Source organism: Arachis ipaensis, chromosome B03 (assembly GCF_000816755.2).
Source record: "Arachis ipaensis cultivar K30076 chromosome B03, Araip1.1, whole genome shotgun sequence".
In the NCBI taxonomy this organism is placed as follows: Eukaryota; Viridiplantae; Streptophyta; class Magnoliopsida; order Fabales; family Fabaceae; genus Arachis; species Arachis ipaensis.
Window position 1 is genome coordinate 3,530,686 of NC_029787.2, and position 27,270 is coordinate 3,557,955.

Sequence of the window (27,270 nt, forward strand, 5' to 3'; positions counted from 1 at the left end):
TTATACATTTGAAAAAAATTTACACATTTAAAATTAAAAAATCATATTTTAATTATATATATATTATTTGTATATGTTATATTATCATCGCTTGTTATTAGCATCAAAGGTGGTTGAGTCATTCAAAATGGTTCCATAGAAGTTGCTGCTGGCTGCTGCTAAATTGGTTTGGTGCATCATTCACACTTCATTTATTTGAGTAAATTTAGAATAACTTGCTAGTGATTATGGAAAGAGAAACAGATGAATATACATATAATATACCCTGATACAAGATTAATTAACTAAAGAAAACAAATGGAAATTTTTTTTTAATTATTTATTATATTTTATATCAAGCGAGGTAAATAGATCCCTAAATATCATGAAATTCCTTAGGAGGTAGGCACTTAAAATACATTGAAACACTGTTCTTGTAATAATTTAGGATTTAAAATTTAGATTTCAGAATTCATAATTTAAACTTTAAAATTTATAATTTATGATTTAAAATTTATAAAGTGATGAACTCCTTATTTTTTTAGAACACATTGGCATTTGTGGTATGCACCCACACATAATAAAAACAATATAATACCAAACCTAGGATTAAAATATCCTAATAATTTCTTGGACATTCCAATCAATACCAAACTAGTTATAGGAGGATGGATCATTATTATATATTCCAAGCCACTAACATGCAAATATAAATAAAGTTGTGATTGAGCATAATATCAAATTTAAATGACAACAATGCATATGTAGTGGACACTCGTACATTCCAAATCCCAAGCTAAGGTTTGGCTGCATGCCACTAAAACTGGTCCTCTATCTCCTTTCATAAGACTAGTAATGCAATTAAATTCATTAATATTCTTAGATAATATGCATTATCATCATCACCATTATCCAACTTAAAATGATTATTTCATATATGCTAGTGGTACCAAATACCAATTAGCTACCCAACCCCATGCACTCAACAATGCAAGTACCTAACAATATCTATTTGTTTTTGGGTTTTATTATTCGGAGAAAAGGCTCCACAATTGTTGTCCATGTTGCATATTTTTAAGTGTTATAAACTTAAACCAACATAGGTTAGTTTAACACTTTTTAATTTTATTATGGGAGTGAGGATGGGGTAGGACTTCGTTATGGAGTTTAAGTGTGCTTTACATGCATGTGGTGTCAGCAGAAGAGAAATCGGACGGTGCGAATGGGAGGGGCCTTGTCAGATGGTCCGATTTGCTCCAATAACACGGATTTCTAAAAAAAATTTAACTATACATAGAACACAGACACTCCAATTTGCTTTGTCGAAGATTTAAAATTTCTCTACTTACAATTTGGACCCTCCGACTTAATCATCATCTTTTTCATACACATAACTCGCATGGTCCAAGTTTTTCATACTGCAGCTCAAAAAAAAAGCTGCCCCACATATTGGTCTAGCACCCCAAGAATTCATAATCAAGCACAACACATTTATGGTTTCCATACAAAAAAAATGAACCGTTAATTTAATAGTTAATTTACTCGTTTATTTAAATAAATACTAAGTGCCACTAAACTAATAATTCAATTTGCTATCCATACATAAATAATTTTTTATATTAGTCCCCTTCTAAGAATTACTCTAGCTCCACCCTGACCACATGTTCAACAAAAACCACATCACCATCTCATATCCACTCTCAACTACACCCCTCAAACTCTCTAGGATTTCAATCTTAATTAGTTGGGCTCCTCTACCCATTTCTTTGTCTTTGGGCTTCTTTACTATACATAATATACAATACTCAGAGAATGTAGACTGGGCTTTTACCCTTTGTGTGATAACTGAGTGAGAACCTTTACTGTTACTGTTGTTGTTTCCTTTACACATTCCTCTTTTAAGAAAACAAAAGACAATAGGCCCATTTAATTGATACGGAAAACGGGAATTATGAATGTATAAGGCCCAATATTGTGACCCGAATTGAGTCCATTAAATTCGGGTCGTTAAGTTAAAGACCCGCTTCGGCTGTAAGAAGGAACAAAACCCCAGAGAGCAAAACGAGCTTCGTTAGTTAGTTGGTAGTAATGGCTTCAAACTCCAAAACGGAAAACAAGACGAAGAAGAAGAACACCAAAACCGTAACCAAACAAAATTCCAAGACCATCACCAAATCGAAGAACGAGAACAAGAACAAGAACAAGAAGAAGGAGAACGTCTCAGATAATAAGAAGAACAAGAAGAGGGAGAATGAGAATGCGAACAAAAAGACCAACAACAAGAAGAAGAAGCTCACACACAGCAATGGCAACTCGAAGCACCGCGGTGGTGAATCTCTGGTTGATCCTAGCTCCATCTCCGAGTCACAGCAAAAGCGAGAAGTAGAATCAGTTGAACAAGAAGAGGAAGATAGCACTGTAGTCTCCAATGGACGAACCGATGGCAAAAAACCTAAGAAATCGAAGCGTAATCGGGAGGAGGTGGAAGAGGAAGACGAAGGAGACGCGAAATCGCACGTGTTTCCGATGAATCGTATAAGAACAATTGTCAAGGCCGAAGATCCGGATTTGCGCGTTTCTCAGGAAGCGATTTTCGTCGTCAACAAAGCTGCGGTGCGTTTCTTCGAATTCTCAGATTTAGGTTTTCCGTTTTCTACATTTTGTGTTCTGTTTTCAACGTGCTTGAATGTTTGTGTTTTGCTTGCAGGAGAAGTTCCTTGAACAATTTGCGCAGGACGGTTATGTTCGGTGTGTCCAAGAGCGTAGGAAGTCTCTGAGCTACAAGCACCTAGGTATTCTAATCTGGTTCTCATTCTATTAATCTTCATTTGGAGTTTTTGTTTAGTATAATATGTTGTGTTAGCTAGGAACTAAGAAGCATGAACATCTTTTGCAATAGTTGTGGCCTTGTTTCTCTTGGTATTGGTGTTGTTGAACACAAATCTGTGTGAAAATGTTCTCCTGAACTCATACAGAATAAGCATTGTCTGCTGCAACTCGTTTCGACGAAAATGGATTTAATATGAGTATGTTTCATGATGGCAACCCTTGATACATGTAGTAGATCACACCTTATGGAACAAAGCTTAGGTTTTGTCTTGCTGGATAAAGTATAAGTATTGTATATCAATGTGAGAGTGTGGTATCTATATACGCTCCCTTAAGATAGGATGTGTGTAGTGTTTATCCATGTGAGAATAGTGTTGTTCTTGTCTTGTAATAAATAGTTTTCAAATAATGCATTTTATAACCTTGTCGAACACTTAATGGATACATGCTGATGTCTCTTGCAATATCAGTTTTTGCTTTTTAACATACTAATGCTGGTGGATCATGGATATGGCACAATTATTAGGATAAAGAATAATGATGAATGTGTGTTTAGGATATGTAATGTTAAAGAAGCCGACACCTGTGAACTTTTTATAAATTCATAACACTAAGTGTTTTTATGCGAAAGTAAAGTACGACCATGTTGGATAATCATTTCCATGTTATTCTATTGCCATTACAAATTTACAACTAAATGTTTTACCTTCTAGACATGGTCATGATTCAGGAAGGAGCCTGATTGTTCGAACCATTTTGTAACAATTTAATGAAATTTTGTTTTGTTTTATTTTGTGCTCAGTAGATTAACATAACACTGATTGGTATTGTTCCACAAACGTTGATGTCTTGGACAGAGCCATTCTCAGTTTTATTGCAGTTACAATCAAAAGTTTTACTTCTGTGTGTGGCCACGGAAGAGCCTGATTTGTCAAAACTATTTCGTAAAGTTTAGCTTCTTGCTAAATAGTGCTCCTCTTAGATAGCTAATATCATTATATTATATATGATATTTGATAACTTTAAAATTTTAGTTCCTTAATTTTGTTCAGGATTTATGCTATGCTAATTATTTCTGTTGTGCTATAGCTGTAACTTATAATTTGTAAGCTCTTCCTTATCACTGTGTTTATGTTGTATATCTGCTTAGTACATTGTCAATGAAGTGCTGAATGTCGTCATGTATGATATGTTTTTATCAATATGTATGTACAATGAAGTTGGAACTCTTTTCATGACGAATTCTGATGATAAATTATGCTAATATTTTCTTGATGATTTTATCTTCAAGATTGATGTGAATACGATTTCTAACTGATTATATGCCTATCATTAATATTTATATGTTTTATTTTGGGAACTCAAGGGATGCTTTTATTTATTTTGTAATGTAACTCTTATGCCTTTGTTAATTTCTTATTTCCAAAATTCACTGTTGTAAAACCCTCTTTTGGTAGTTTGGATTAAAAGATTAGTGATCATTGTGTGTGCATTGACCATGAAATATTTTCCAATTACTAATTAGATCCATGCTTTCGGTTTCAGCGCATGTTGTGAGTAAGCAGCGGAGATATGAATTTCTTTCTGGTAATGTCTTAACTGTCTAATACTATCCAAATTCCTATTGGAGCATTCATAGTTATTTCCCACTGTGTATGCCTCTTGCACTGATAACTAACCACAAGGTTATCTATTTGCTTGTTCAGATTTTGTTCCTGAGACAATGAAAGCTGAGGATGCATTATGAGAGAGAAATTCAGGAGGGAATGGAGGAAGTTAGAAACTGTAAAGCAATGCAAGTGGAGAATTCAATCTTATACCTTTATCTAATGTTGTAACAATATGTTATAGAAGTATGTATCTAGTGAGTAATTCACTGCTTTGCATTCCATAGTGTATGTTACTTTCACAACTCCCTGTAAGATGCATATTTATGCTCTGCAGATGCATCCATTGTTTAAGATGAAACCAATTTATCTGCCATCCATTTTGAAACATATAATACTTAACGGGGACTTTCTTTGGTGAAGAGTAGAATTAGGTAGAGAGTGAATATTTTACTAAATTTAGGAAAAACATGTGCATTGCATATGACAAATTGTTTTGGGTGGATTTTTTCTTTACTTAAAAATGTAATTTTTACTCTTCACCAAAACATCATCAATCTTCATCATAGCATTACCCTACTTAATGGCTGTTTAATGTATGCATGTTGGTTATATAATTTCCTTCCAATTAAAGCTACATTGATACGAGGACCATGTTTCAAGTTGAAGGTCTATAAAAATAACAATGGAGGGATTCATTTGTCGAGTAATTTTTCGATGACTTAAAAATTTAGTGGGGATCAAAATGTCTAATCTGTACATTTTTTTTAGGGATCAATATAGATATTTACTCCTTGTACATGTCAAGAGAAAGGGAGGGGGAGGGCGAAAGAGAAAATTTATGACGTTTCAAAATAAAACTTTCAAGTAACACTTTAAAAAACTATAAATCGAGAAAAAATTTTCTGCGACCTAATGCTAAGATTAGGGACATGTAATCCATATGTAAAACCATCGTTCTTCTCTAATCAACATTGAAGAAGGTAGTTAGTATAATTATAAACAACTGTCCCATTGCCATTCAACACCAAGCAAGTATCAATGCATTGTAGGTCAGAAGCTAACATCCTTGGGGTTAGGTTAATTCACGTTTCTCCTCCGACACTGTCAAACTATCGTGAAAATAATGATTGTTGTATACTAAATTCTCATAATTTATGTCGGTACATATAACTTTTGATTTCTGCCTTAAGACTGTGTTTATTGTCCATAAACGCTTAAATTTTTTTATGTACAAATATCACTCTTTAACTCTTATTAAACCGAGTTTCAAAAGCAAATTAGGGACTAGTTTCCTTAAGACAAAGGCAAACTCATTTTTTATTCTCCTGAAAATTCAGAAGAATTTACAAATTGCAAGTAAATGCTACCTACGCAACCACACCCAGATCTCACTGTTTTTTCTTCCTTCCAAAGCAATGAAATCCAAGTGGCTCAAATAGTAATGTCACACCACCTTCCAATGATATGCTAACTACTGAGGTTTCTAGACATGTTAATAACATTCCACCTAACACTCTATTCTCTAATAACACCAATAATCTCTCTCCATATATTCATTCATTCCAAGTTCCAACATCACAACAAGGACCACCCTAAACATTTCACAAAAAACACAACAAAAGATGGTTGCTATGATGAATCATTCATTATTCATATTCATCACTTTGCAACTTTTACTAATAATAACTTTCCCTTATAACACTTCAGGTCAATCCCCTGCATCTTCCCCTGCTGCCCCAGTTGCCATATCTGCCCCAGCACCATCACCATCATCACCCCCAACAGACATCATTAGAATCCTCAAAAAAGCAGGAGGTTTCACAACCTTGATCCGTCTTCTTCAGACCACCCAAGTGTCCACACAGATCAACTCACAGCTCCTAAACTCCAACGGCGGCATAACGCTATTCGCGCCCAATGATAATGCCTTCCAAGGCCTCAAACCAGGATTCCTCAACTCCCTCAATGATCAACAGAAGAATGAACTCATCCAGTTCCACATGTTACCCTCTTTTGTATCAGTCTCGAATTTCGACACGTTAAGCAATCCAGTTAGGACTCAAGCCGGTGCAGACCCTGATAGGTTTGAACCTACCATGCACAAATACTTTATTTTTACTCATTCATGGATGCACATGCATGCATGCATGTGTGCAATTTCGTATGAGAATTTAATAATTTAACATATTTGACTAAATTGTTTGACATAACATATGTCCGTATCTTCGTGTAAGTAACCACCAATTAGGGGTGAGCATGGGTCGGTATGGTTCGGGTTTATGGTAAAATTAGAACCGAACCGATTAAAATGTAATTGGTTTGATTTGATTCGGATTTACATTTTTTTGTATATGTATCCGAACCAAATCAAATCGATTAAGAACAGATTGGTTCGGTTTGGATAATTGGGTATCCAATGACTTTGAAATTCATAAAAAAAACCAAATTTTTATCTTAAAAATTCAACAAGTACAATAAACATGTAACATCAATAGAAATAATTCAAACATGTTAAATACCAAATACATTAAAAACTAAACTCATTAAAATCAAAACATATTAATAATGAATAAGCATTGTCAAATGAAAAAGTCATATATATTTTTTTATTTTTGTAATATATGATCGGGTTCGCGGGTTGGTTCGGGTTCCGCATCCCAAAACCAATACCCAAACCAATCACTAACAAAAGTCATTGGTTTAGTTTGGGTTGGACCCGATTACCCGTTGATTTCAGAACCAATTTAATTGGTTCGGTTCGATTCGGACGGGGAATCGGGTACCCACTACCCGTGCTCACCCCTACCACTAATACTGCTATCTTAGATGGTTAGAATAATGTCAATATAAAGATATTAGCTGAAACATGGTTATATAATTTGATATATTTGACTGAATCGCTTGATATAACATATCTTCACATCTCATATATTATCTTCACATGAAGATTATTGAAAACTCGTAATCATATTTGTGCAAGGTAGGTTGGCATTGAATGTAACAAGCACAGGGAACCAAGTGAACATGACAACAGGGATTGTAAATGCAACAGTTGGAGGAACAGTGTACACTGATCGCCAGCTAGCGGTTTATCAAGTGGACAAGGTGCTTCTTCCTAGGGACTTCTTCGAGGCGAAGCCGCCGGCGCCAGCTCCGGCGCCTTTGAAGGCTAAGGGATCAAAGAAGAAGTCTGCTGAAGGGCCTGCAGATGGAGCTGCAGATGATGATAAGTCTTCTGCTGTGATGATCATGAATAATGGGGTTTGGGGGGTTGGTATTTCCATTATTGCAGTTGTAGCATTTGCATTGTGACAATCACAATTTGTTTGAAGATCAGAAGATGAAGATAACAAAAATTGAGATCAGTGGATTCATTATTGAAGGGGGAGAATCATCATCAACATTTTGCAGAATTAATATAAAAATATATTGAACTATTTTCAAGTGCTTCTTGCTACTGTCTACATTTTTTTTTATGAAACAGTTTGTGGTGAAAATTTAATTCGATTTTGTTATTCTTACTCCTCCTTGTTCCCCTCATAAGAGATAAGTTCATATCTTGTGTATTATATATGAGAATTTTTCCATTAAAGAACTTTGAATAGAGAATTATTGTTTGATCATTCATCATACTAACATAATGATTATGGGCACGTTGTTATATTTGGATGTCATGAGAAGAAAAAACTATATATATAATATGCCAAAGTTTCAAGTGACCAAAAAATGCCAAAAAACTAATCATAAAGTAAAATTCTTTAGCAATTTTTTTTAAATAAACAAATTACTAATGTTTTTCAACATAAAATATTATTTTTCATTCTAGCAATGTAGGTTTGGTTCTAATAATAAGCACATTATATTCCTTAAATAATAGTATGAGTTTAAGGCATTGATCTTATTTTCGTTACAAAGACTGACTTATCATAACCAGATGCGTGGTCTAACTGGATTTAAGTTAGTAGCAGGGGCAACAAAGATCGGTGAAAATTCAGGTGAAATTGTAAAGTTGATAGTTGAGAATCATTAAATGATTTAACAAATTTGACTAAATTGTTATCTAACAGCACACGAGATTAACTCGATATGAATTTCTACCGCAAAGATTTTTACTTATTTGTTTCTTGGTATTACTAAAGAAAAAAGTAAACGATGGAAAAAATTAGAATATTGCTTATAGCATGACCATGCTTTAAGAAGATTTGAGACTCACTTACAGCAATAAAAGCAGAGTTGCATAATGCATGGAATGGATTTCACTGCTTCTCTTGCATCTTTCATGAATCCATGGTCCAAATGGTAAATATTTCATGAACTCTACTATGACTGAGTTTATAAACCTATATGGCTCTTCACAGTAGATGTACCTAAATTAGGTAACATATATAAAATAATCTATAATTTAATTTTAGTTTTATGGTCAATTTTTTTTGTATAAAATGTGTCTAGGTTATGAATTTACATTTTTATCTAATGTTACTATCAAACTCTACTGATTTTCTTACTCAAGTTGCCATGTAAATCTAAATGTGAAACAACCGCATACCTAGTAAACAAGTTTCTCCGATGAGGAATGCTAGGGGCAGCAACTTTTGTGAGTTGTAGTCATCAAATAGCCATCAATAATGGTTTTAATGGTGTGAGATTGATATGAGATTTCATCCAATGGCTCATTTTTCTTTGCTGGTTACATGCTGGCCAGAATTTAACAAAGTTGCTGGTCCCTAGATTTTTCCATTTAAATATTACATTCTATTTCGATTAAACTTTATTTATATTTTAGTGTGATTCCTATTCAAAATTTAAAGTATATGTGTTAGACAAAAAAAATATTATTTAAGAAAAAAATTTGATTTAATAAGCAATTAGATTAAGTTAATTCTTTAATGATATTTGGAATGTACCTATTATTGGGTATATTTGGTCAAAAATATAATTGATCGGAATAATAATAGAGCATTAAAGTAAAAAGTGCGAAAACTATTGTCAACAGATTTAAAAAATTTTATTAGTATGGACAAAATATATAATATATCAATAATTTTTATAGTTATATTTTATTATTGTAAAATATTATTACTTTTAATTGTCATGTTTTTTGAATTATTTTTTATTATTAAAAAAGAGTAAACTACCATTTGTACCCACGAAAATTGAAAACGTTGACATATCTATCCATAAAAAAAGGAAATTATCATTTGTATCCATGAAAAATAGTTTTTGTAAGCAAAATTATCCAAACCCTAAAAAATTACCTAAAATCCCTAAATTACCCTTCTCTCCACCACTATCATCTCCTCCCTCCTTTCTCTCTTTCTCTCTCTTATTTTTCTCAGCCACCCAATTCCAACATCAACCACATACCACCGTATCACCCTCCTCATCACTGTTCACCCCCTTCTCCGCCAGCAACGTCGCAGACCTACGCCGAGCCCAGGAGCACCGCGCCAGCTTCTCCTCGCCACCATCACCATAGGCCTCGAACCAGAGCCTACTGCGTCAGAGACCCTCCTCTTCACGCTACCTTATCGCCGCCATAGCCAACCCTCTTCACCTCTTTCCGCGTCGTAGAACCACCACCGTCGTTGCCTGATCCCTGCCGTTGTTATATCTACCTCTCCCCTGATTTCCTTTTGCTTTGTTCTTCATTACAGGTTCATGAACCAACCCATTTTTTGCAGGCTCCGATGGTGTCTTCCCGCAGATGGAGCATCAGGCCTTCACCCCCGAAGAGGACGACACCATAATCAGAACTCACGCTCGGTTCGCGGATGAGACATTTTTCGGCGGGTCGCGGCAGCGGAGAGTGATTAATAGCGCGATTGCGCCACCGAGGGATTCAGAGTAGAGGAAGGAAGGAAGAGAAGGATCGAAGCGAGAGCGGAATTCGTCGAAGAAGGCGATGCAGTCGTCGACGACGGGGTTGATGTCAGAGATGTGGGCGATGAGGCCGTCGGAGAAGCCGTAACCCTGATGGTCAATGGCGCAGGTGACGAATCCGGTCTTGGAGAAGTAGATGGCGGTGAGCTGGAGGAACCAGCTGGATTCGCCGGTAAATCTGTGAACGAGGACGAGGGTTCCGGTGACGGTTGTGGGAGCCACCATTGAGTGAAGAGCTTGAGGGGTGGTGGTGGGATTTGAGATTAGAAAGGGAAAGGAGTGGTGGCAGAGTGAAGAGGGTTAGGGTTAGAAAGGTGATTGGGTGAAAGAGGCGGTATGGTGGTGAAAATAAGGGTAATTTAGGGATTTTAGATAATTTTTTAGTGTTTGGATAATTTTACTTGCAAAAACTATATTTCATGGGTACAAATGGTAATTTCTTTTTTCTATAGGTAAATATGTTAGCGTTTTCAACTTTCGTGAATACAAATGGTAGTTTACTCTTAAAAAAGTTATAAACCTAAATAATTAATTAACAAATATAATATTGTTACAAAAATACAATTCACAATTTCATAAAAATCTGAACGTACAATATGAATACAAAATACACCGCAAATTAATCGCGGAAAAAATATTAATAAAATTTTATTGTAAATAACCATGAATCAAACAATAAAAAAAATACATAATAATATAATTATTAAACAAAATGCAGAACAATTGAATAAATTAAAAAATACGAATGGTAAAAAGGTAGAGAAAGATAATAACAACAGAGGATCGGATTTGGATCTATGGGGTAATTAAGATTAGAGTTACTTATTTATTTTGATTTTTTTTATTAAAAAGTAAATAAATGTTATTATTATATACTACATAAAAATATTTTAAAATATAATGAAAACACTTGCTCCAACACTCCTCCAACTAAATATAAAATTGTGGGAATAGTTACTAATTAAAGTTTAAAAACTGATGAAAATATTTTAAGAGTAACTATAAATTGACATTAAATTAGTCTATAAATAAAATTTTTGTCAAAATATTGTAATTAGTTCGATTCTTTTTTAGAAATACTAAGAAACTCAAAAACACTCTTAGTCTCACTAGCATCACAGAATAAAAGTGAAAATCAAAATTCTTCTAAAATCTAAACTTAAATTTATATTTTATTTTATATTTTTAGTTAAAGTTCTTTATTCTTATTTATTCTTTTTTATCTTCTTCCTTTTTTCTTTTTTAATTTTTACATTTTAATTTGTTTCCAATACCTTGCATATTTTTTTTATCTTTAAATTTTACTTCTAAAATTATAATTGAGACACCTAGACACTCATAAAAGAGTTGTTTTTGCTCCTTAAATTAAGATTATAAAACAAAATTAAAAAATTATTAATTTATTTATTATTAATAATGAAAAAAAATCGAGTAAAACATTTTTTTTTAGTGAAAGTTAAATTTTGTTAAGTGTTATATAGATATTAACCTTTAGATGTTCAAATACCATTGCTGTTATATAGCAACATCTTACCTATATTTTGTGTTATGTGAGAGGAGTGTCATGTAAATTAAGGTGGTGCATCCAATTGAATAAGATATATATTAAACTACTCTTCCACGTTAGCCCATGACAATAATAAAGAAGTCTCGTGGCCCACAGCCCAACAAAATACATAAATTCAGTTACAATTTACCTTATCTTATCTTTAGTTGTTTTTATCTTATCTTTATTTGCTTTTATTGTAATAATTCTTTTCAGTCGTCCGTCATTCATCAATTCATCAGCTGAAATCTTTTTGCTCTTAAAACACAAGAAAGAAAAGAACAGTCCAGCAGATCGTGTTCTTGTTGCTCCATCGGGTTAGGCCACCATGGAGCGGAAGACTATTGATTTGGAACAAGGTTGGGACTATATGCAGAAGGGGATTACTAAGTTGAAGAAAATTCTAAGGGAGACGCATGATGAATTTATGCTGAGGGAGCTTGAACAAAGGTGGATAACTCACAAGGTGATGGTGAGGTGGCTTTCACGCTTCTTTCATTACCTGCCACCACTAAATGGTGTTGGCCTTACCTGCTTCCGTGATCTGGTTTATATGGAGGTACGAGCTAATGCAAGGAAAGGTGTGATCACTCTTATTGACAAAGAGCGTGAGGGCGAACAGATTGATAGATCATTGCTGAAAAATGTTGTTGATATGTTTGTTGAGATGGATAAATATGAGGAGGATTTTGAAGTTCAGATGCTTGAGGATACTGCTAATTACTACAAAAGTAAGGCTACAAAGTGGATTGAGGTTGACTCTTGTCCAGATTATATGCTAAAGGCTGAGGAGTGCTTGAGAAGGGAGAGAGAAAGAGTGACTCATTACTTGCACTCCAGCACTGAGCAGAAATTGGTAGAGAAAGTGCAACATGAGTTGTTGGTGACCCATGCTAATCAATTACTTGATGGTGTCCGGGCCTTGCTTAGAGATGATAAGGTGGAAGATCTCTCTCGGATGTATAGACTTTACCAAAAAATACCTAAAGGCTTGGATCCTGTTGAGAATGTATTCAAGCAGCATATTACAGCCGAGGGTACAGCATTGGTCCAGCAGGCTGAAGAAGCTTCTAGCCTTGTCAGAAAATTCATAGAGCTCCATGACAAGTACATGACATATGTTAATGACTGCTTTATAAATCACACACTGTTCCACAAGGCTTTAAAGGAGGCATTTGAGGTTTTCTGCAATAAAAATGTTGCTGGTAGTTCCAGTGCAGAACTATTAGCTACATTCTGCGACAATATCCTTAAAAAGGGTGGAAGTGATGAAGCAATTGAAGAAACTCTTGAGAAGGTAGTCAAGCTGCTTGCATATATCAGTGATAAGGATCTCTATGCAGAATTTTACAGGAAAAAACTAGCCCGCAGATTACTTTTTGATAGGAGTGCCAATGAGGATCATGAAAAGTGTATTTTGACAAAGCTAAAGCAGCAGTGTGGTGGCCAGTTCACATCTAAGATGGAGGGAATGGTTATGGACTTGACTTTGGCGCGTGATAACCAGATGAAATTTGAGGAATATCTTCAGGACAACACACATGTAATTGATCTGAGTGTTACTGTTCTTACCACAGGATTCTGGCCAAGTTACAAGTCTTCTGATCTCAACCTCCCGGTGGAGATGGTCAAGTGTGTGGAAGTTTTTAAAGAATTTTATGAAACAAAGACAAAACACAGAAAACTTACATGGATTTACTCACTTGGAACTTGCCACATCATTGGCAAGTTTGAACCAAAGACTATTGAACTAGTTGTGTCAACCTATCAGGCTGCTGCCTTGCTGCTATTCAACAGTGCTGATAAGTTGAGCTATTCAGAGATTATGATGCAGCTGAACTTAACCCATGAAGATGTTGTTAGATTACTCCATTCCCTGTCACGTGCAAAATATAAGATTCTTAGCAAGGAGCCTAACACCACAACTATATGGCCAAATGATACTTTTGAGTTCAACTACAAATTCACTGACAAAATGAGAAGGATCAAGATCCCACTACCACCGGTTGATGAAAGGAAGAAGGTGATTGAAGATGTTGACAAGGACCGACGATACGCCATAGATGCCGCAATTGTGCGCATCATGAAGAGCAGCAAAGTTTTAGGCCATCAACAACTGGTTTTGGAGTGTGTTCAACAACTGGGCCGCATGTTCAAGCCTGACATCAAAGCAATTAAGAAGCGGATTGAAGATCTCATAACTCGTGACTATCTGGAAAGAGACCAAGAAAACCCCAATACTTTCAAGTATCTGGCTTAATGGAAGCTACTAGAGTATGAAAGTGGCCATTTTTACTTAATGCTGTAAATGATAGTAGTTAGTTAATTCAGCTATTGGAGAAGAGGAATACTAGGGGACCAGCAATTTTGGTGTTTTGTAACTATCAATTGGCCATCAATAGTGTTTTTAATGGTGTGAGATTACATCTAATGGTGGGAGATTACTCACTTTTGTTTTGATGGTTAAATGCTGGCCAAAAAACACAAAAATTGCTGGTCCCCTAGACTTTTCCTTCCTCTAAAATAATTAAAAATCATTTTTCAATATCATAATGAAACTTTTTACTTATATAAATCCTAAAACCAATCACTAAACTATCACTTTACAAGATTAGCAATCCTTGAAAACCATCAAAACAAAATCTTCAACTTTCAATTGCCTTCAAGGAAATGAAGCAACCTTTGTTCTCCACCACACTTCTCATCCTCTTCACCTCCTTCTACTCAACCACCACATTAGCACAACCAATTGCATTATCACCCTCAAAATCATCAGATTCCTCTGACTCTTCTTCCACTGATGACATGATCAAGATTCTAAGGAAGGCGAAATCATTTAATGTCCTAATCCGGTTACTCAAAACCACACAACTCATCAACCAAATCAATTCACAGCTCATCGCCACAAACAATGGTTATGGTGGCCTAACAATCTTTGCACCAGATGATGCTAGCTTCTCACAACTCAAACCAGGCCTCCTCAACTCTCTTGGTGATAACCAGAAGATGGAACTCCTACAGTTCCATCTTCTTCCGGTTTACATCTCAAGCTCAAACTTCGATTCTCTAACCAATCCTGTGAGGACACTAGCCGGTGAAAGCTCCGAAAGGCTGCAACTAAATGTGACTGCATTTGGAAACAGTGTGAACATTTCAACTGGTGTGGTTAATGCAACAGTGAATGGAATTGTGTACTAGGATAAGCAGCTTGCAATATATCATGTAGACAAGGTACTTCTTCCATTGAATTTTTTCAAGCCTAAGCCACCGGCTCCTGCTCCTTCTCCTGCAATTGCGCCAAAAACTAATAACTCAACCATAGACGATGAAAATGATCTTGGAACTTCTAAGCACAGCTCTGGAGCAATCCATTTGGTGATAAGCACTCAAGGAACAAAATTGGTGTCATTTGGAGTTGCTTTAGTTGTTGCATTTGTAACCATTTCAAAATGAAGGAGAGAGGATCCATTTGCCAGCAGCTAAATATGTTGGTTTTTTGTTCTTTTTATATTATTTAATGTATTTATTGTTGTAGCATGATTGCATGAGCGTTGTTTGAGAGAGATGTATGTGAAGGTTGTATACATGTTTTTCCTTTGATATGATGAAAATTATTGTTTTGCTTGATTCTCATTTGAAAGCTCATTGTTACATTGGTTCAGTCTTGCATAGAATTTAAAGTGAAATTACTCAATAGATGATTATTAAAAGTATTAGTAATTGAAAATAAAAAATTCTCTGAGTACACCAAAAATCAGGTACAATATGTTTATGTATATTTAATGTGTTAATTGTATACATTTTCAATGTGTATTTCGTATTTTAACATATATTTTATATTTTAATAGATTAGCAGTTGATCTTTTGTAAATACATAGGGTAAAATGACATTATTTAACCTTAATGAATCATAAAATGTCTTATACCCCACAAAAAAATGCATTACCATTAATGTCGATTCATCAAGTATTTAGCATCAAAACTAAAGCAACGTCATTTCATCTAGTCCAATATGAAAATGTTGAGTTTAGAAAACTGAAATGATGATCAAACATTATTAAAACATAAATTAGGAAATTATCAAAATATTGTTAAGTATTTAAATTGCTTTCAATAGTTTGTTTGATGTTTTTGTTAGTGTACAGAAAGAAAAATTAATTTTTTATAGAGCCAATCAATACAAGTCCAATTTAATCATTCAGCCTTGTGCAAAATTAATTAAATAAAGTGGCTGAATGTTAAAGAAAGAAAGAAATCCAAAGAGGTCCAAATCCGTCAAAATCCATCATAAATTAAAGAAAGAAACAAGTGGCCCAAAAGTCTTAAAGGAAGTCATTCGATGATCACAAAGCAATCTCTTCAAGTGATCAAAAGTTTCATACGTTACTCCATGTCTTGGTTATTGGAACCAAAATCTCAACTCAATTAAATTCATTCTTTAGTAACCAAAAGTCTTACACGTTACTTTAAGTCTTGGGTAATGGAAGTGAAAATTCAATTTGATTTACTTCTATTTAATGCTTCCACTAAAAGCTTTATTTCTTTCTCTTTTCTCTGTCCCCTCTCCTTCGATCACATCTATCCATAAAGAGAAGAAGATAGAAGAAAAGTGAAGCCTCTGAAGAAAAGCCTATGAAAAAAGGTTAAGAAAGATTGTTACTACAGAATGAAGGATTTGGAGAAAGACTTTAAGATTTTGTTACCAAGAAAGAAAGAGATTGGCTTCGGGTAGGAAGCAAATCTATCTTGGTAAAAAGTTCATTTCCATTTTTGTGTATCAAAGAAGAAAATAGCCTATGAGTCTCAAGTAGAAAGAAGCAAAAATGGAAATAAAAAAGCTGTCCTGGGTGAGATGGTCATCAATGCTCAGAATTAATTCTTGGGGTCAAAGTTAATATCAATGGCAAAGATTGAAGAAGATGGATGAAAAAGGATGAGAGAGATGCATGAAACAGATTCGGACGATCTCTATCTCTTTCCTTTGGTGAAGCCACCACTACTCTGATGTTGGAGAAGAAGACAGTGCTAGGGTTGAACGTGATTCAACTTTGAAAGCTTCACTCTTCTATATTAAGGGTGAACGGCCAAGGGTTGAAGGCAAGGAGTGAGAGCACACGTTTGGGTTCCCATAGCTCTTTGAGCTGTTTATTCTTCTCCTTCATGGTTTTCATTGAATACTTTTTTTCTCAGTTTAGTCTGTCTGTGTTTCATTGGTAAAAGGCAAAATGTGAGATTCTGTAAGAAAAAGTCAACGAGTGAAAAAAGACAGGGAGTTAAAGAAAAAGCCATAGTTATCTTAGAAATTCTTTGTAAGTATTTCTGTTTTGTTGTCATGATCCTGAGAGAATTCCCTTACAAGTTGGGTTAGCACTTTGCGATTGAAAGTTAGGTTTGAGTCCTAGTCAAGTTCAGGTTGGATTAGAATCTGGAATTGTCCTCTTACAAGTTAGGTGAGCACTTTGCTGTTGAAAGTTAGGGTGAGTCCTAGTCAAGTTCAGGTTGGGTTAGAATCTGGACTTGTCCCAGATAGGATTGGGTAGATCCTAGAGAGAATTGGTGAATGTAATTCTGTTGAAAGATAGTGAAATTTTGTCACTGTTGTGATGGAGACTGAATGTAGGCTGCATTGCACTTAGCAGCTGAACCAAGATACATTTTGGTGTGATTCTCTCTTCTCTGCTTTGTTTCTGCTTCTGGCACTCAGGAGACAAAATGAAAAATGTCTCTCAATCTATTACGAGACAAAATGAAAATGTCTCTTAACTTCTTACGAGACAAAAGTAATATTCTGCAAAAAGAATAGCTAAGATTCAACCCTCTTTCTCTTAGCTATTGATTACCATCACATAGCATATGATTTTTTTAAAATAACTACTGATTCAAGAAGAAAGAAAAGCTTTTTATGGTTTTATCTATGACTTTTGAGGCAACATATATGCGTTTTGGCTCCCTTGAAGCATGATATGAATAAGTCATGTAATAGAAAAATTAAAATCAACTAAAGTGCAAAAAGGAGGATGATGGCATGATAGATAACTTTCATAACATATTTTCTAGAATCTATTATTTTGGACTTCCTCTCTTCAACCTAAATCTTTCTACTGCAAAAATTAAACATGCTAAATTGAATAGCTTCCATGGTAAAAAAAGATTATCATTTTCAAAACAACATGGTTATAAATAATCTTTTGTCAGGATCATCATGCGAGAGAAATAAGGAATAGGTTCCATTTTGAATAATAAAATGCTTGAAAGACCTTTGAAATTCTGTTTGCGCTTTTCTAATCTTTTAAGTTCAAATTGAGTTCAGAAAAGTTTCAATCTTATAAAAATAAGAGAAAAGGACAAATATGTTCTTGATCTTTTGTCTTGCTAATATTTTTGTGTTTGACCATTTGAAAATACTTTTAAATATCTGACCTTCACAAAACTTAGACAGATGAGTCCCTCCGTCCAAATGTCTCCATCAGACCCAACAAAAAAATCTGATGTGGCTCCTGTTCTGATAACCTGGCGTGACGGATTGACACGTGGACTAATGACTAGATTGGTACCTTCGAAAATTGGACAAATAAATCCCTGAAGGTACCCTTCCAGTCATCAATTTTCGAAGGTACCCTTCCAGTCATCAAATGCAAAACGACGAAGTTTTTAGGTTCAGGGCCCTATTTGTCCAATTTTCGAAGGTACCCTTTTCAGTCATCAGTCCACCTGTCAACCCGTCACGTCAGGTCATCAGAACGGGAGCCACGTGCCCACGTCTGATTTTTTCGTTGGGTCTGACGGAGGCATTTGGATGAAGGGACTTATCCGTCCAAGTTTTGTGAAGGTCAGGGATTTAAAAGTATTTTCAAATGGTCAGAGACAAAAATATCCGCGGGACAAAAAGTCAGGACCTATTTGTCCTTTTCCCTAAAAATAAAAATCATTTGTCAATTGTCCCTCTTGTGACATCTTTGAAGGAAGATCATAAGATACTATGTGTACTACACTTGTAGTAGTAATTCCTTGCTAACTTTAAGGTTTCCTCTGTAATCTGTATCCTCTGCAATCTATCACTTAGCTTCCTCAACTACATTCTATGCACAAAGATGTTAAGAAACAAGAACCATGCACCTTGCATCTCATATCATATGTCCATTATGTATTATTAACTCACCATATCCCAACCTTATAATCATCATAACCTATTCTCACCTAAAAGTTGATTGGGCAAAGTTGCCAATAACAATCCATAATTAGATAAAAGATCCTTTCTCTCTCCATCACTTATAGATGTGATATACCCTCACAAATCACAATCAAGTAATCAACACAACAACAAATCTAATCTCACAAAACCATAATAAACATTTCACCAACCAATCATAATCCTATATGCCTGAAAGCAATAATATAACCCTTATATATACACACACTTCTCCACCAATCCAACACACTCATTCCAATCATCACACAACACAATTCTTCAAAGAGTGTATCTATCGCTAAACACTAAAGGCTAATAAGTGAATAAGCAACTGAATATAAAAAGATGAAGAAGCAGCAGGTAACAGGATTGTACCTTGTCTTGCTAGTGTTGTGCTGCACCATCATTCAGGCATTTTCACAAACACCTGCAGCGTCCCCAAAACCAGCACCAAAAGCAGCAGCATCACCACCAAAGGCAACCACAAAAAAAGCACCGTCACCAAAGCCATTAGTGCCAACACTGCCGCAGTCACCAGACTCATCAGATGCAGCACCAGACGACATCACAAAGATTCTGAAGAAGGCGAAGATCTTCAACGTCCTAATCCGTCTGATGAAAACAACAGAGATAATGAACAACATCAACTCGCAGCTCATAACCGCCAAGACCGGAGGCATAACGATCCTGGCGCCGGACGACGACGCCTTCTCGAACCTCAAGGCAGGATTCCTGAACTCATTGGACGAAAAACAGAAGATAGAGCTGGTGCAGTTCCACATACTGCCGGAGTTTGTGGCCAGCAACAACTTCGACTCTTTGGCGAATCCGGTGCAGACGGTGGCGGGGAAAGATCCGGAGAGGCTGCCGCTGAACGTGAATGCGTTGGGGAACAGTGTGAACATATCAACGGGAGTGGTGAATGCGTCGGTGGTGGGAGTTGTGTACTCCGATAACAAACTCGCCATATACAAAGTGGATAAGGTGCTTCTTCCTTTGGATTTCTTTCAGAAAGCTAAGCCTCCTGCTTTGGCTCCCACCGCTCTCGCAAAGGCACCTAAGGCCGCTAAAGAGAACACCGCCGCGGACGATCAAGACGGTGACGCCACTCCCGCCGATCAGCAAAAATCTGCGGCTGCGATTTTTGGAAAACCATTGGTGTCAGTTGCTGTAGCTTTTCTTGTAGCAGTGATGTGGAACTGAAGAAGAATAAGAAGAAGAAGATGAGATCATCGATTTGACCATTTGGAATCTGCTCCTTCCAGTTTCCTTTTCATTTATTTTTTTATAAGATCGTCAATTTCTTTCATTGTATCTTTTGATTTAAATTCTTCAATATGTTTCCTTGGGTACGTAACGGTGGTTTTGTGAAGTTACATGAGTTTTTTTGCATGAGTGTTTAATGTGAAGTTCCAAGAAATCTTAACCGAGAAGTATAGATAACCACAATATTTTTTAACAATGCACGAATAATTGTGAATTAATAGCGTTAAAAAAGTAAATTAATTTTAAATAGAGAGTGTTAGGGAACAATAAAAATTTTGAATAATATGAATAACTATTAATCAAATAAAAATATACTACACTCTAATTTAATGCTACTAATTAAATTTACTCATTTAATTCTATTAATTCACATTGTTTATACATTGTTCAAAAATCTTATTGGTTACTTATACTTTTTCATCTTAAATTTAAGGAGAGTGCTAGGTAAATAATGACCATCTTAAATAACATAAACAACCACTAATCAAATAAAAATATACTGAAAGGTATCAGATCTTGAAACTGATATAAATCTTCAGCAAGAGAGAAGGGAAGAATCAGAGAGAAAGAGAGAGAAGAGTGTGAAATGTTATTGAATCAAGCCAATGTGTGCAGTTACAATTAGAGTATATATACAGTAGCTAAACCTAACCAATAGTTGTTAAATTGGGCCTAACTGCCTAACAACTCTTCTTCTAATTTGTATAGTCTACATACTTATTTATGTTGGTTATTGTGGACTCACATACACTATCATATACTACATTATAATTTAATGTTATTAATTAAATTTAAGATTAATTTACTCTTTTAATCCTATTAATTCATATTATTCACACATTGTTAAAAAATGTTGTTGGTTACCTATACTTTTCCTAAATTTAATTAGTAGTATTAAATTATAATGTTCTATATTTTTATTTGATTGGTGATTGTTCATATTGTTCAAGATGGTCATTATTTACCTAACACTTCCCAATCTTAATTTAATAGGTTCTTTTAAGTAGATAATTATTTTTGTAAACAATGTGAATAATATACTTTAAAATTGACCCAACAAAGTAAAAAATTACTCCACCTCTCATATTACCTCATTAAACCTTAACATTATGATACCATCTCCACATTTAGTGAATTGAACATTATTTTACCTCATAAATTTTAATATTAGGATAACCATCACGCCTAATGAATTGAACATCCAGTCATTGTTAACTGTGTATATGAGTAAATCGAATCAAAATAAATAACCATCCAATTAAAAATAATGAACATAATTATCTGCATACCTATTGAATTGAACATCCAATATATCTATTGTTCACATTATTTAGTATTCTTATTCCTTACCTACACTTTTCTTAATTTAATTTCTAAAATTTTAATATTTTTATTTAATTTTTAAATTTTGTGACTTATATTCGTTTTTAAAAATAATTTTCAATATCTAGATGTTAACAAAGTGAATCACTCTCGATGTATGTTATGCTAAATTTTATAAAATGACTTCGTTTTTATTTTTTTAGTGTTTATTAATTTTTTTTTTCAAAATAATTAATATAATGTTTGAATTATTTGAACACTAAAATTAAAACTTCATCATTTTATAAATTTTAGTATAATATTTAATTGTCTAAGTCAGCGTTGTATTAATATTTATGCATTAAAAATTATTTTTGACACTATTATAAATTATATTTATAAAATTTAGAGATTAAATAAAAGTAATTATAACTTTTAAAATTAAACTAAAATTTACAAATTTAAGAAAGAAATTGAATATTAAATTAAAATAGTATATGTTTTTTAGGAAATTTGGTGCTCGAAAAATTGTATGCATTATTAGATGCAAATCAACTAAAGCAAAACAAAAAAAAATAATGTTTCTTTAATAGCAAAAATTAGTTAGACAATGAAAATACTAAACAATATGAACAATAAATATGTCAGATATTTAATTCAATAGATATATCGTATGTAGATGATTATGTTCATTATTTTTAATTAGATGGTTATTTCTTTTGATTCGATTTACTCATGCACAATTAATAATGACTGGATGTTCAATTCACTAGGTAGCGTTTGTTTTGAGATACTGAAACATATATTGGGAAACTGAAATTCAGTATCATGTTTATTGGTTCAGAGACTGGTACTAAAATTTTTGTCTCTGTCCCCAAAATTTCAGTATTTCAGTACCTCCAAAAAGTGGGGACACAGGAGACTAAAACTTTTAGAGATGGAAACTGAAACTTTAATAACATTTTATACCTAAAATATCTTCATTTCAATTAATTAATTTTAATTTTACGCTTTGTACAAATTAAATTAGAATTTTATTCTTGTTTCATTTTTTGTCTTTCACTTTGTACCAAACAGAATACTGAGATTTATTTAAATTTCTGTCTCTCAGTCTCAGTCTTTCTATTCTCTGTCTCTCCACCAAACGCTACCTAGGTGTGCAAATGGTTATCCTAATATTAAAGTTTAGGAGATAATTTGGGATATAATATTTTTTTTTACTTTAGTGGGTCAATTTTAGAATCTATTTTTCACATTATTTACAAAAGTCATTATCTACTTAGCCAAACCCTTCTTTAATTAACATTCTCTACTCTCTCGAAGGATGTCGTCGCCTCAGTCTAGGTTACGATGATCCTCTTTTGTTCTTTTTTTTGTTAGAAATATAATTATTAATATTGTCCTTTTTTTTCTATTCATTTAAACTTTTAAGATAAATAGTTTTATAATATGATAAAAGAGTTTTATGTCCAAAAAATTTAAAATTCGATTTTTAATGAATTCCAAAAGTAAAACAATAGCATAAGATAAATAAAGGAAAAAAATATATACGCAAAAATCAAGCAAACTCAAAAGAGACTCTTGAAAAAAATGTTAAAAATAAAATTATTAATATATCAGTTTAAACTTTAAGATGAGTAATTTTATGACACTTTTAACCTCTCCTCCTTTCCCTTCTTCTTTCTTCTACCACACCACTCCGCCGCATCTTTCTTTCTTTTATTTTTTCTCTATTTGTTTGCTTTTCGTTCTTAGTTTTTTTTCTATTTATAATTTATTCGTGGTATTTTTTTTCCTTCTTTTGTGGTAGTATTTTTGGTTTTTTTATGGTTGTTGGTATTATTTTGATGTTACAGATCTTTTTAAAATTAGAAAAAAATTTCAAAAAAAATACTTTTGTTTATAAAAAAATTTTAAGTCACCAAAAAAAAAAGAATTGAATTTTCTAAAGAAAAAAAAAATTGGTACTAAATGCAAATAAAATTATTCAGATATGATGAATTTCAAACCACACCCGAACACCCATGTCAATTTCATCGCAGATCTCACCCTAAACTTAACTACTTTTCCAATCAACACCACACAGAACAACAAAATCTTAGTTATATATTAAAAGAAAATCGCATATGCATGGTTGATGACATACGAAAAAAAAAAGAAAGAAAGAAACTGGAAGAAGTTAACAGATTCCAAATGGAAATATCATGTTCTTCTTCTTCAGCTCCACATCATCATTGGCACTACTACGAGAGAAGCTATCGCAACTGACACCAATGGTTTTCCATTAATCACAGCCGCAGATTTTTGCTGATCGGCGGGAGTGGCGTCACCGTCTTGATCGTCGGCGGCGGTGTTCTCTTTGGCGGCCTTAGGTGCCTTTGCGAGAGCGGTGGGAGCCAAAGCAGGAGGCTTAGCTTTCTGAAAGAAATCCAAAGGAAGAAGCACCTTATCCACTTTGTATATGGCGAGTTTGTTATCGGAGTACACAACTCCCACCACCGACGCATTCACCACTCCCGTTGATATGTTCACACTGTTCCCCAACGCATTCACGTTCAGCGGCAGCCTCTCCGGATCTTTTCCTGCCACCGTCTGCACCGGATTCGCCAAAGAGTCGAAGTTGTTGCTGGCCACAAACTCCGGCAGTATGTGGAACTGCACCAGCTCTATCTTCTGTTTTTCGTCCAATGAGTTCAGGAATCCTGCCTTCAGATTCGAGAAGGCGTCGTCGTCCGGCGCCAGGATCGTTATGCCTCCCGTCTTTGCGGTTATGAGCTGCGAGTTGATGTTGTTCATTATCTCTGTTGTTTTCATCAGACGGATTAGGACGTTGAATATCTTCGCCTTCTTCAGAATCTTTGTGATGTCGTCTGGTGCTGCATCTGATGAGTCTGGTGACTGTGGCAGTGTTGGCACTAATGGCTTTGGTGACGGTGCTTTTTTTGTTGTTGCCTTTGGTGGTGATGCTGCTGCTTTTGGTGCTGGTTTTGGAGACGCTGCAGGTGTTTGTGAAAATGCCTGAATGATGGTGCAGCACAACACTAGCAAGACAAGGTACAATCCTGTTACCTGCTGCTTCTTCATCTTTTTATATTCAGTTGCTTATACAATTATTAGCCTTTAGTGTTTAGAGATAGATACACTATTTGAAGAATTGTGTCGTGTGATGATTGGAATGAGTGTGTTGGATTGGTGGAGAAGTGTGTGTATATATATAGGGGTTATATTATTGCTTTCAGGCATATAGTATTATGATTGGTTGGTGAAATGTTTATTATGGTTTTGTGAGATTAGATTTGTTGTTGTGTTGATTGTGATTTGTCAGGGTATATCACATCTTTATGTGATGGAGAGAGAAAGGATCTTTTATCTAATTATGGATTATTATTGGCAACTTTGCCCAATTAACCTTTAGGTGAGAAAAGGTTATGATGATTATGAGGTTGGGATATGGTGAGTTGATAATACATAATGGACATGTGATATGAGATGCAAGATGCATGGTTCTTAACATCTTTGTGCATAGAATGTAGGTTGGAAAGGGAAATGGCAATGCACAGAGGAAACCTTAGTATTAAGTATTAACCTGTTAATTGAAAAAGAATATCAAATAGGAACAGCTACCCTCATTAAAAAAATTAAAATAAAAAACCACCAGTTTTAAAGGTGCCTAAGCAAATATATCATCAATGAAAGGTGTCCACTTATGATTTTCGTAAAGGGAGTGCTAGGTAAACAATGACCATTTTGAACAATATGAACAACCACCAATCAAATAAAAATATACTACACCCTAATTTAATACTATTAATTAAATTTTAGATTAATTTACTCTTTTAATCCTCTTAATTCACATTGTTCATACATTGTTAAAAAATATTGTTAATTACCTATACTTTTACTTTAGTATAATATTCCTCCGAAAGTTAACTAGTGATGTTATCGATAGATGGCAGAGTAACCAATTTTGTGAATATCAAATTCTCAAGAAAATTTTATAGCGAGCTAGATTATTACACTGATTTAGTATTTCAACTTCGGAAAACAAAATTATTGCTAACTGTTGATGCAAATCCACTTGAAAATGAGACGTATTTAGCAATAAATTAAGGAATTTTGATTTGACATTGATCCTTACCAAAAGCAACACCTTCACCCAAAACATTCAATAATATTAAACCCTCTGTTTGTCCAACTATGTTTCTCATGTATATGTCACTTTCAAGCAAGAATTCATAGATCCATCATCCTAGGCCCTAGCTAATATCTCTCATTCCATATCTACATCTTCATTGATGCTATAACCTAATTTCCTTATCAGATAGCGACAAATACCCATATGATTCTTCCCAATCCTCTATAAAAACCCATCTCCTAAACCTCATCAAATCATCAAGTGCTCATTGCAAAGAAAGCACAAACAAGTCCAATACCAATAATAGAACAATAGCACTTGAACAAACAAACCCTAATTAGACTAGCCTTCAATTCACTTATCAGTTATCACCAAAAACCAAAAATGATGATCAAAAACCAATCTCTATTGTTCTTCACAATAACACTAATAATTTCCACAACCACTATAGCACAATTATCACCAGCTATATCCCCAGTAGTTCAACCAAACCCTAAACCAACAACAACACCAGCAGCATCACCAAAACCATTGGTACCTTCATTACCAAGCAACTCACCAAGTGAGAACATTCCAGACACACCCACTGTTGATGTCATCGCCATTCTGAGGCAAGCAAAGTCATTCAACACACTCATCAGACTCATGAAGATCACCCAATTGATCAACCAACTCAACTCTCAGCTCATCACTTCCAAGTCCGGCGGCCTCACCATCCTCGCCCCCGACGACGCCGCCTTCTCCCAGCTCAAACCCGGCTTCCTCAACTCTCTTTCCGATGGACAGAAGCTTGAACTCGTGCAGTTCCACGTCATCTCCGACTACGTCTCGAGTTCCAACTTTGACACACTCACAAACCCAGTCAGGACACTGGCCGGAGCTAAACCGGGAAAGGTGGAACTGAATGTCATAAGCTATGGCGGCAGTGTTAACATCTCAACCGGAGCGGTTAACACTACAATTAATGGAATCATTTACACTGATAAGCATCTTGCTATCTATAAGGTTGGTAAGGTGCTCCTTCCTTTAGATTTCTTTGCGGTTGCTAAGACTCCTGCAAAGGCTCCATCTTTGGCCCCAGAACCTTCTGGTTCCGCAAAGGCTCCTAAAGCTGATAAGTCATTGTCCCCAGATTCCTCTACGGAATCATCATCTCAGGTTAATCCCACTGATCAAAACTCTGGGACAATGAAAATCAGTGGATGTGGACTTGTTCTTGGTGCAGTTCTCGTGACTATATTTTCATCATAAACCAGAAGAGGATCTAAGTTTTTATAAGCTACCTACCATGATGTTTAATGTTCAATAATATTAGTGTTGTGTTGTGTTGCGATGTGGTATGTGATTGTGATAAATGTATGTGTTGCTTGGTGGTGAGTTTTTCGGAGGGGATTGGATTAGGGTATTTGAGTCTTTAGAGATATATATTTGTATGTTTCTTTGAGTTTATTCTAATGAGTATCATGCTATGATGGCTTTTTTTTCTTCATGAGTACTATTTACAGAATGCATATTCTGAATAATAAAAAGAAAA

General features: G+C 34.6%; 7 protein-coding genes across 8 annotated transcripts; 6 read left to right on the forward strand and 1 right to left on the reverse strand.

Annotated features, from left to right (window-relative positions):
• Positions 2,027-4,994, forward strand: LOC107629202 (ribosomal RNA-processing protein 8). Of its 2 annotated transcripts, XM_016331920.2 has the most exons (4): positions 2,029-2,592; positions 2,687-2,771; positions 4,354-4,395; positions 4,515-4,994. In XM_016331920.2, the coding sequence occupies exons 1-4, from the start codon at positions 2,068-2,070 to the stop codon at positions 4,553-4,555; spliced, it is 693 nt and encodes a 230-aa protein (XP_016187406.1). In that variant the 5' UTR covers positions 2,029-2,067; the 3' UTR covers positions 4,556-4,994. The 2 variants fall into 2 exon arrangements, with proteins under 2 accessions (XP_020973462.1, XP_016187406.1); XM_021117803.1 differs by lacking the exon at positions 4,354-4,395 and having other exon boundaries at positions 2,027-2,592.
• On the forward strand, positions 5,976-8,030 carry LOC107629201 (fasciclin-like arabinogalactan protein 12). The gene is made up of 2 exons (XM_016331919.2): positions 5,976-6,501; positions 7,403-8,030. The coding sequence occupies exons 1-2, from the start codon at positions 6,041-6,043 to the stop codon at positions 7,728-7,730; spliced, it is 789 nt and encodes a 262-aa protein (XP_016187405.1). The 5' UTR covers positions 5,976-6,040; the 3' UTR covers positions 7,731-8,030.
• Positions 11,879-14,144, forward strand: LOC107629200 (cullin-1-like). Its single transcript, XM_016331918.2, has one exon. It carries the CDS (start codon positions 12,173-12,175, stop codon positions 14,102-14,104), a length of 1,932 nt encoding a protein of 643 aa, XP_016187404.1. The 5' UTR covers positions 11,879-12,172; the 3' UTR covers positions 14,105-14,144.
• On the forward strand, positions 14,276-15,477 carry LOC107632361 (fasciclin-like arabinogalactan protein 12). Its single transcript, XM_021117804.1, has one exon. It carries the CDS (start codon positions 14,515-14,517, stop codon positions 15,040-15,042), a length of 528 nt encoding a protein of 175 aa, XP_020973463.1. The 5' UTR covers positions 14,276-14,514; the 3' UTR covers positions 15,043-15,477.
• LOC107629198 (fasciclin-like arabinogalactan protein 11) lies at positions 19,263-20,436 on the forward strand. Its single transcript, XM_016331917.2, has one exon. The coding sequence runs from the start codon at positions 19,379-19,381 to the stop codon at positions 20,234-20,236; it is 858 nt and encodes a 285-aa protein (XP_016187403.1). The 5' UTR covers positions 19,263-19,378; the 3' UTR covers positions 20,237-20,436.
• LOC107629197 (fasciclin-like arabinogalactan protein 12) lies at positions 23,687-24,926 on the reverse strand. Its single transcript, XM_016331916.2, has one exon. The coding sequence runs from the start codon at positions 24,683-24,685 to the stop codon at positions 23,819-23,821; it is 867 nt and encodes a 288-aa protein (XP_016187402.1). The 5' UTR covers positions 24,686-24,926; the 3' UTR covers positions 23,687-23,818.
• On the forward strand, positions 25,981-27,225 carry LOC107629196 (fasciclin-like arabinogalactan protein 12). Its single transcript, XM_016331914.2, has one exon. It carries the CDS (start codon positions 26,121-26,123, stop codon positions 26,985-26,987), a length of 867 nt encoding a protein of 288 aa, XP_016187400.1. The 5' UTR covers positions 25,981-26,120; the 3' UTR covers positions 26,988-27,225.

What these genes read in the sequence shown, in the direction of transcription:
- LOC107629202 (XM_016331920.2), top strand. Translation starts at nt 2,068, where the DNA reads ATGGCTTCAAACTCCAAAACGGAAAACAAGACGAAGAAGAAGAACACC. An exon ending in TCGTCGTCAACAAAGCTGCG is followed by an intron (nt 2,593 to 2,686) that starts GTGCGTTTCTTC and finishes TTTTGCTTGCAG; the next exon opens with GAGAAGTTCCTTGAACAATT. An exon ending in GAGATATGAATTTCTTTCTG is followed by an intron (nt 4,396 to 4,514) that starts GTAATGTCTTAA and finishes TTGCTTGTTCAG; the next exon opens with ATTTTGTTCCTGAGACAATG.
- LOC107629201 (XM_016331919.2), top strand. Translation starts at nt 6,041, where the DNA reads ATGGTTGCTATGATGAATCATTCATTATTCATATTCATCACTTTGCAA. An exon ending in GCCGGTGCAGACCCTGATAG is followed by an intron (nt 6,502 to 7,402) that starts GTTTGAACCTAC and finishes TGTGCAAGGTAG; the next exon opens with GTTGGCATTGAATGTAACAA.
- LOC107629200 (XM_016331918.2), top strand. Translation starts at nt 12,173, where the DNA reads ATGGAGCGGAAGACTATTGATTTGGAACAAGGTTGGGACTATATGCAG.
- LOC107632361 (XM_021117804.1), top strand. Translation starts at nt 14,515, where the DNA reads ATGAAGCAACCTTTGTTCTCCACCACACTTCTCATCCTCTTCACCTCC.
- LOC107629198 (XM_016331917.2), top strand. Translation starts at nt 19,379, where the DNA reads ATGAAGAAGCAGCAGGTAACAGGATTGTACCTTGTCTTGCTAGTGTTG.
- LOC107629197 (XM_016331916.2), bottom strand. Translation starts at nt 24,685, where the DNA reads ATGAAGAAGCAGCAGGTAACAGGATTGTACCTTGTCTTGCTAGTGTTG.
- LOC107629196 (XM_016331914.2), top strand. Translation starts at nt 26,121, where the DNA reads ATGATGATCAAAAACCAATCTCTATTGTTCTTCACAATAACACTAATA.